The 9053-nt window shown below is 37.1% G+C and overlaps 2 protein-coding genes across 3 annotated transcripts; one reads left to right on the top strand and one right to left on the bottom strand.

Annotated features, from left to right (window-relative positions):
- Nucleotides 1–1567: 1567 nt before the first annotated feature.
- On the bottom strand, nucleotides 1568–4904 carry LOC107680850 (GTPase IMAP family member 4-like). The gene is made up of 3 exons (XM_016476903.1): nucleotides 4693–4904; nucleotides 2509–3282; nucleotides 1568–1862 (listed from the first exon to the last, which is right to left on the bottom strand). The coding sequence occupies exons 1-3, from the start codon at nucleotides 4724–4726 to the stop codon at nucleotides 1768–1770; spliced, it is 903 nt and encodes a 300-aa protein (XP_016332389.1). The 5' UTR covers nucleotides 4727–4904; the 3' UTR covers nucleotides 1568–1767.
- A 354-nt stretch (nucleotides 4905–5258) lies between these two features.
- On the top strand, nucleotides 5259–7278 carry LOC107680844 (amine sulfotransferase-like). 2 transcript variants are annotated; one of them, XM_016476896.1, is made up of 6 exons: nucleotides 5259–5448; nucleotides 5959–6164; nucleotides 6335–6461; nucleotides 6586–6680; nucleotides 6789–6963; nucleotides 7050–7278. In XM_016476896.1, exons 1-6 carry the CDS (start codon nucleotides 5307–5309, stop codon nucleotides 7175–7177), a joined length of 873 nt encoding a protein of 290 aa, XP_016332382.1. In that variant the 5' UTR covers nucleotides 5259–5306; the 3' UTR covers nucleotides 7178–7278. The 2 variants fall into 2 exon arrangements, with proteins under 2 accessions (XP_016332382.1, XP_016332381.1); XM_016476895.1 differs by having other exon boundaries at nucleotides 6332–6461.
- The last annotated feature ends 1775 nt before the right edge of the window (nucleotides 7279–9053 follow it).

Raw genomic sequence — 9053 nt, 5'->3', positions numbered from 1 at the left:
ACAAAGAATATTGCACCTGAAAGAACCATTTACCGAATCATCGTGAACTTCAAGGAGAGAGGTTCGACTGGAGTGAAGAAGTCGAATCATCAAGAACTTCAAGGAGAGAGGTTCGACTGCAGTGAAGAAGTCTTCAGGACGTCCCTTGTCCAGCAAGTACCAGGACCGTCTCCTCCTGAGGAGTCAGCTTCGGAATCGTGTCACCAGCGCTACCATGAGTCCTGTGTTGTGCCAACAGTGAAGCATCCTGAGACCATCCATGTGTGGGGCTGCTTTTCAACCAAGGGAGTGGGCTCTCTCATAATTCATGAATAAAGAATGGTATCAAACGTCCTGCAAGAGCGATTTCTTCTAATGATCCATGAGCAATTTGGTGATGATCCGTGCATTTTCCAGCATGATGGAGCACCATGTCACAAAGCAAGAGTGATAAAGAAGTGGCTCAAAGATCATTACATTGAAATTTTGATCTCAATCCCATAGAGAACCAGTGGCCAGTCCTCAAAAGGCGAGTGGACAAGCAGAAGCCCAAAAATTGTGATCAACTCCGAGAACTAATAGGCCAAAGGCAAGAATGGATTGTCATCAGTCAGGATTTGGCCCAGAAGCAGTGGTGGACAGTAACGGAGTAGTTTTACTTCGTTACTGTCTTGTGTCCTGGAAACGGGTAAGTGTTTTACATTTTAAGTCTCTTCACGTGTTGTGTGTATGTGTGAGTGTGTATGTTAGTTGTGAGTTTTAAAGCTTATATGAACATGATTACTCCGTCTCTGTGTACGGGACTGGGGAGGCGCTGATCTTTTCACCTCTTAAACTGACTGTTTGATCACGATTTCTAGTGTGCCGTGCGGGGCTGGGAATAACCACTAGAGTGCAGTGTAGTGCAGTGTTGAAGTTTCACTTGTGTAGCGCCGTTTGTCCTAGTGCGGGTGTACAGAGTGAAATGTTAATTGAACTTAATTAAATGTCTCTTTACATAACGGTTATATTTTTCTATGTACAATTGTCAAATAAAGTGATAATTTTCTATAAAATCCTGGTGTTGTGATGTACCCTCTGGCCTCCATTAATTTGATTGAACCTCTTTAAGTTAAAATACAGGTTTATTACAACTGTTTAAGCATAAAGGGAAATTCTGAAAGCCACAGACTGATTCGGGCAGACGAATTATTACAAAAGATCTTAAATGTTATTTATTTTATTTTTTTTAAACTTCCTCAAAGACGAGCAGGAAAAACAGAAACGGGCAACTTTTGTATATCAAAGGAATTTGTTTAATGCTTCACTACTAAAATGTCGCAAAGAATCCTGGTTTAAATTAACATACAAATCTCAGACTTTTTTTTTTCTTAACATTTTCAAACATTTTAAATGTTTTTGAAACCCCAATACTGGCAAAAGCAGGGCAGAATGTTGTGGATGTCATATGTGGATGTCAGAAGTGTTTAAAATGTCTTTTGTTGTTGTTGTTGTTGTTGTTGTTGTTGTTACTACGAGAGTGTTTTCACAAGGAAATAAGTTTGAATGCAAAACATTGTAACAATATATTATGACCGAGCTTTGGTCATATAAATCATTAACAATCAATCAAGTTAAAAAGTGCTGTTAAATTCATGTTCCTCATTTGTAAGTTGCTGTGATAATCACAGATGAACACTCTGGTGACTGGATCAGGTACAGATGTGAAGTTATGATGGCCTCTGGTGGTGAGTTGTGGAAGCTGCAGTGGTGGATGTTTTTAGCGAGGTCCTGACTCCTTTCCATCGTTCACTGTTGTTTGCAGCTCTGACGAACGCTACTTCTGCCACTGAGACGCTGGTCAATGCTGTTATTGTACCTAGCTGAGTATTTCTGTTCCTCTTCTGTAGAAAACAAGAACAACTGTTAAGAAAATCGGACGGGTCGAATCACCTATTGTAATTGCCATACTGAATTTAAAGGAAGATTTTTACAAAGCTCATCGGTCTGAAAAAGCGAGGTGTGCTCTGATTGGCCAGCTATCCAGTGCATTGTGATTGGCCGAATACCTCAAGCGTGTGACGGAAATGTTACTGCCCTTACCATATTGTGATGCAGTGTCCCAGACGGAGCGACGAGACAAAACCATTAAAAGCACAACTTTCAAAACTGTTTAATGGAGTTTTTTCCGGAAAATACGTTTTATCAGCTGAACAATCGGTATGTTGTTAAACAACAGTAGGCCTACAATCCATTAAACGCACTCGTTTGTCAGTCTCGTTCCTGTCAAGAATTAAATATGGCGCTACTCTGACTAATATTGCCATTTTGTTATTTTTTCAACAAAAAAAATTTCAAGTTTCACATTTGACTTGAAATTTTGATTGTTTCAAAGTGGTTTTATTCTCTCTCAACTTATTCAGTACTTTTAACACAATTGTAACCACATTTGTTTTCATGTTTTTCAAAACAATCAATAACATTAATATCCTTTAAATATTTGGCCAGTGTTTAATATCTTGAGCTTAAAGGACAAGAATATTGTCCTACCGTCCAACGTCTGTTGGTCCGTTCTCCTTCTTGACCTTCTTAACTGCTTTGCCTTCATTGCCTCTCTCACTTTTTGCATTTTCTCATCTCTCTTTTGCTCCTCCTCCAATCTTCTCAACTCTTCTTTCTGTGTTTCTCTGGCCTGTTCCAACACCACCTCACTGGAGAGCATAGTCTCTCCATTGGTAGCCATCATTTTCTTGATCTTAGCCAGAAGACCGGCCACCTGGTCCTGGCCTGCTTTGGGATTGCTGTACAGAGCATGGAAACGGCCTCCACATTTCTCAACTAGCCTGTGTAGCTCCATATTCAACTCCACTTCTTGCTTTAAGGTGGAGCCACGTAACTGCTTTCTGTTTAAGATGGTGAAGAGCACCAAGCTATAACTCCAGGCTTCTGGACCAAAAAGCTCTACATGCTCCTCCACGGCACGACGCTCACGCTGGGAGAACGAGAATGACAGTGGCACCACCAGCAGCAGGGCATGGGCACCAGGCTGGCACAGACTCATACTTCTCATTATCTCCTTCACTGACCATACTGATGTAGAGGAGCCATTGATGTTGAACCATTCCCAACCTGGGGTGTCAACCACCAGCACCTGTTGTCCTCTCACAAGACCCTGACATGGGAAACTCATTCGGGTCTTTATCCCAACCTCGTCAAAGGCTTTCTTGCCCAAAATGGCATTACCAACAGCACTTTTCCCAGATTCTGTCACTCCAACCAGGACAATTCTCAGGTTAGGACAGTCAGAAAGACAAATGCCTTGTTCTGTGGATAAAAAGATAGACATGACAAAAGGCTAAATTTAAGATGTTTAAATTTTAATTACAAAGTTTTAACATGAATAAACTTACTTAATGCATATTTGTCTGTCATACATAAGTGAGATTCACTAAAAAATATACTGGCATAATTTATTAACAATTTTATTTAAATCACATTTTCAAAATGCATTTATTCAAATTGCTTAGAATGAGCACAGATTTGTTTGTGTTTAAAATTAAATAAAATGTGTTTGAACAATACATAGCTATGGAACAAGCAAAATTTAGTTAGTTAATGTATGAGATTGAAACAAATTGGATTAATTGATAAATATATAAACCTGGTTGTGTATTTAAAACACATGCAGTTTAGTAGTAGTAATACAGAAATCTTACCTGCTTTAGTAATATATCACTGATAAATATGCATCGTTAATTAGTTTTAAAATTGTATATTTAATTCAAATGCAGAAATGCTAAATTTAGGTTGAAAATCTTAATGACTGTACAGTACATAACATGGAAGGTGATAGCCGAAATAAATGTAATACCATAGCCATTTTAAAAAACAGTAAGCATAAATAATCTTCTACCACCTCCCATATGAGCAGTTTCATTTACCATAAGTTACGTTACAATTTTGTGTAGTTTGGTCTGAATTGGTAGCAGTAAAGACAGCAATAAAAAGGCTGTTTGAATATCAGCTGCTGGCTATTGAAATGATTGCTCCCTCGATAATAGTATCTGAAATGAACTTTTCCACGACATTCTAATTTATTGAGATGCACCTGTATAATAAGCACACACCAGATTGGTCTGTAGGCACTAATTGCGTCATAAAATTTTTATTTGGTGCATGCCTTATCGATTGAAGTTTAGTATAGGTCTTTTTCATTAAGTGTTACAAATATCACACACTGTAGGTCTACCTCATTTGACATTACCAAACATCTGATGAATGTAACTTTGGCCTTATTTCACTGCCATGACTACTTATTGACATCAGAGCGTTAGGTAAAATTTAATAGCAGTAATCAAAATCTCTGAACAATCCCTTTAGAGAATGTAGTAAAATTAGCAAGTTCTGTAAAATGAAATAAGTACGCTGATTGTAGTAGTCGAACTATAGTATTGTAGCAGTTATTTGGATTCTTGCTAAATAGTCTTGACAGTTTTGGTTAGGAAAGTGAGTGAATTTTATTTTTAAACTACATCTGTGGTAGTTATAGTCTACTTTCTAAATTACACAAACACATAATTTGCACTACAAAAACCAGCTACATTGAACAAACCATTGTAATCCATTTTTTTTAAATCTGTGGTTACAATGCTCTAATGACAAATAACACAGTTTAACTCATTACTATTGCAGTAACTTGTACATTTAATAATGTATCCAGAAGAGTGTACTGACCATGACAGTGGGATACTTCTGTTATCTCATCCATTCTGATCCAGTCTGTTCAGTGTTTCTTGGTCAAATCTGCTGCTCTCCTTACAAAACTTTCTTTATTTTCTGACTTGATTGTCTGTTACAGCTGAAACGATTTGACTGGTACATATTTCATCCGTTCTCATGTAAATATTGTTTTCTCAGTATATTGTCAGAGCAATCATGTATCAGTTCTGATCAGGCTGTGTTTACAACCACTTTTACTGTCATATATCCAAAGTACAAACTATGAAGACCACACCTGTTGCTTACTAACTTTTATACTGTTTAAGAATTTATATATGCTTTATTATCAAATCAATTAATAGTTATGAATGATAAAATAGTCACACTTTACCCTACAGTGATCATGTTATTCTGTGCTGATTTGTAAATATGCCTTTTTAGTTATAATAATATAGTAGGCTAAATAAAGTCTAATATGTGACATGGACTCTATATCACTCTGTATTATAATTAATTATTAACACCCAGCCTGGGCTGTTACTTTTTGCACACTAAATTATGCTTCCACACTGATTCCAAAGGTCATCTTGTGGTTTCTCCACATTGCTGGTGGATAGAAGTGCAGCATAATGGAAAGTCTTAACAACTATTTATTTAAATATAAGGGCTATGTTTTCGCAAAAGGTGAAACCACCGGGGAGTACATTGACTCTCTTCAGCATTTTGAGATTCGTGACAGTGATGTTTTTTTGGTGACGTATCCCAAGTCAGGTAAGATTAAGAAATATTTCAACCTTTCAGTTTAAAAATGTTTTTCTTTACATAAATCAATTTATTATACTGGGTTTCATCAAGGAGGGGCCATGATTACAGATTCTGTTAACAGGACAAGAGAGCAGAAGTTTCACATTTTACTTTAAAAACCTCTTAAGGGTACAGTCATTCGTCTATATTGGCACATGTTAACGTTATGGCCAAAAAAACGATAGACAGGCAGACAGATTTTTTTAGTTCATCAGTAAAGGATGTTTTATGACTCACGATCCAAATGGTGGCACTACATGGTTCTAAAGTAGACTAACTAGAGACTCAAAATCTAATAAATACTAAGATACTGTATCAATAGCAAATACCACAAAATAACTGGCATGACAACTGGTCCCAGTCACTGTGTGTGTGCGTGTGTGCGTGTGTGTGTGCGTGTGTGCGTGCGTGCGTGCGCGTGCGGTGTGTGTGTGTGTGTTTTCTTTGGTTGTAACATACTGAACCATATTTTTGCAGGTACAATATGGACACAGAACATTATAAATTTAATTTGTGAGGATGCTGCAGACAAAACAAAATTTCCCAACAATCTTGAGAAGATGCCTTGGTTAGAGTACCGTGAAGGCCGACCTGACTATTCCTTGCGCCCGTCTCCACGGTTATTTGCCACCCATCTCACACCCACACTGATGCCACCAGGCCTTAGGGACAAAAGAGGAAAGTTAAGTATTTAGGCAGTCTCTTATGCAAAAAGTAAAATAAATAACTACAATAAGTATTATTTAGTGAGAGCAAATTCTATATCAGCCACTTGTTTGGTTCTAAAATCAAATTTTAGATCAAATTTTGTTTGGTCTAATCCTCAATGCTCTTCATGTCTTTTAAATAGCAGGTCGTGTATGTGCTTAGAAATCCAAAAGACAATGCAGTGTCATATTATCACTTTAGCCTCGTCTGGGCCAAGCTTGAGACACCCAAGCACTTTGAAGACTTTCTGCAGCAGTATCTAGCAGGAAATGGTAAGCAATACAGCACATTCGAATATTTTTAACCTGTTAAATGTAAACACCAAATTCAGGACGAATTGTTTTTGTACAGTAGGTGTCACTTTAAACAATGATCAGTTCATACCTCATGTTTTAGTTGGCGGTTCATCTTGGTTTGATCATGTCCGAGAGTGGTACAGTAAAAGAGACCAGTACAGCATCCTTTTCCTGTCATATGAGGACATGGTCATGGTGAGTAATCACAGCCTCAAGATATGTCAAAACAATTTGCAGGATGCTAAATATTAAAGATGTATTTTTATACCTTCCTTACACTGATGAATTTGGCACCACATTCAGGATCTCAGGACAGCGGTGGAGAAAATCTGCAAGTTCTTGGAGAAAAATCTGGATGACGCTGCTATCGCACATATCGTGGAGAAGGCCACTTTTAAAAACATGAAGAAGGACCCGAGAGCAAACTATGAATTCATTCCTGGTGATCGACTGCTTAAGCCCCAATTCATGCGCAAAGGTCAATGTTCAAAGATTATAATCTTGGAAAGTAGATAAAATTAATCCTTCACTTACTCGGTTGTTATAATTGGTCTGATGTTGCAGGCACAGTAGGAGATTGGAAGAACACATTCACTGTGGCACAAAATGAGATGTTTGACCAGATCTTCAAAGAAAGAATGAAAAACGTACCACTGCACTTCATCTGGGACTTAGACACCAAAACAAACTGAAACTATTCACAAAACAAAAGAACCAGCATGTTTTGCCATTGGACCTTAAACACTGTTTACTGGTAATGTTAAAAACTTCCAAATAAATGATCGTTTCTGAAGAAGAGCCCCATTGGCTATGAATCCCAAAGTTTTTTTTATTTATTTATTAATTTTAAGAAATTAATACTTTTATTCACCAAGGATGCATTAAATTGATTTAAAGCAGGGGTCCTCAACTCTGGACCTCGAGACCGCTTTCCTGCAGAGTAGTGTTGTAAAAAGACCCGGTATCTCGGTACCAAGTCGGTACTAAAAAAATGAAAACGTTACGGTACCAGGTTTTTTTTAAGTACCGGTGGTACCGAGTACGCCGTAAACCCGGTTCTTGATGCGCTATCAGAAAGCTATCCTCTTCCAGTGTTGCCAAGTCCGCGGTTTTCCCGCAGAATTGGGCTGCTTTAACACTGTTGCCGCGGGTTGAAAGACGTCCCCACTAACGTGATATATATCCCCTGGAATGCGAATTTATACCAGGGAAACCCCGCCAAAACATGCGTATTTTATCATCTGAACGCGATTTTTTACCGGGGGACCCCTCGAAACGCTATTGGGCAGGTTTTGTTGTGGCTTTACTGAAGTATATTATATTTTCCTTTTACATCTGCAGACTGAGGAAGATCCTGAAACACACCAGCAAACCCTAAAACAGACAACAGTTTACAGATGTTTTTCAGTGGCAGCAGAACTATGACTAAACTTTTGGGTGAAACTTGTTTACTTTTTTCAGTTTTATTACTTGTGGAAAAACTTGAAACAATTTTAAATAAGTATAAAGAATGGCATTGGTTTTGTACATTTAATTTTTGTTTAATGTTATTAATAAAAATGTTGTTCAATTAGCATGTTTTTGTGTTTTGCTTTGGTACCGAATTTGGTACTGAGAACCGTGGATTTTCACTGGTATTGGTACCGAATAGTGAAATTTTGGTACTGTGACAACACTACTGCAGAGTTTAGCTCCAGCCCTAATCAAACACACCTGACCAAACTAATCAAGGTATTCATGATTACTACAACGTTTTAGGTAGGTGTTTAATCCAGGTTGGAGTTAAAAAGTGGATCACAAGGTCCAGAGTTGACGACGCCTGATATAAAGTGATAGTAAATGCTGTTCTATTGAACTTTCTAGTCATAAAATAATCCTACATGATGTATCTTGATTTCCAAAATAAATAATGAATATAGTCAAAACTTTGCTAAACAATGGTTATACACAATCTACTACATACATGCCTTCTATCATCTGATTATACATTTTTAGAAAGTAAAAGGCTTTTTTCTTTTTTCTAGAGATTTTATGAAGTAAAAGTAATAGCTTCTGTACTGTTAGTAATATTTCAACATTTACTGGACCTAAGCAACTTAGGCTACTTGATTATCCTTTTTTTTTTTTTTTGAAAAATACATCAGGCTTATGTTAATTTGTACTTCTCTCAATCATTATTGTACTACATTGCATTGTTTTTTTTGTTGGCAGATTTAAGCAGCACAACTACTTTCAATACTGATAAGTAATGTTTATTGAGCACCAAATCAGCATATTAGAATATCTGAAGGGTCATGTGACACTGAAGACTTGAGTAATGACTGCTGAAAATTCAGCTTTGTCATCAGGAATGTATTGCATTTTAAAATATATTCAAATAGAAAAGTAGCTATTTTAAATTGTAATATTTGAAAATGTTACCGTTTGTGCTGTTTGATCAAATAAATGCAGCCTTGGTGAGAACTCAATGTCAGACCATTCATTTAATTTCATAGACACTTCAAGGTTATACATTTCATCAGCATGTTTGTTCCCTGGGAATCAAACCCATGGTCTTGGCATTTCTAA

The sequence above is a fragment of the Sinocyclocheilus anshuiensis genome, unplaced genomic scaffold, assembly GCF_001515605.1.
Source record: "Sinocyclocheilus anshuiensis isolate Anshui unplaced genomic scaffold, SAMN03320099.WGS_v1.1 scaffold1230, whole genome shotgun sequence".
Classification (NCBI taxonomy): domain Eukaryota; kingdom Metazoa; phylum Chordata; class Actinopteri; order Cypriniformes; family Cyprinidae; genus Sinocyclocheilus; species Sinocyclocheilus anshuiensis.
Note: the sequence above shows the minus strand (reverse complement) of the source record. Positions and strands in the feature narration are given on the sequence as shown.

Bases quoted from the DNA above. Each gene is read 5' to 3' on its own strand.
- LOC107680850 (XM_016476903.1), bottom strand. From the start codon at position 4,726: ATGGATGAGATAACAGAAGTATCCCACTGTCATG. The intron at 3,283-4,692 runs GTCAGTACACTC...TTTTATCCACAG, and splicing joins AGAAGTATCCCACTGTCATG to AACAAGGCATTTGTCTTTCT. The intron at 1,863-2,508 runs GTAGGACAATAT...TGTTTTCTACAG, and splicing joins GGACCAACAGACGTTGGACG to AAGAGGAACAGAAATACTCA.
- LOC107680844 (XM_016476895.1), top strand. From the start codon at position 5,307: ATGGAAAGTCTTAACAACTATTTATTTAAATATAAGGGCTATGTTTTC. The intron at 6,165-6,331 runs TTAAGTATTTAG...TCTTTTAAATAG, and splicing joins TTAGGGACAAAAGAGGAAAG to CAGGTCGTGTATGTGCTTAG. The intron at 6,964-7,049 runs GTCAATGTTCAA...CTGATGTTGCAG, and splicing joins GCCCCAATTCATGCGCAAAG to GCACAGTAGGAGATTGGAAG.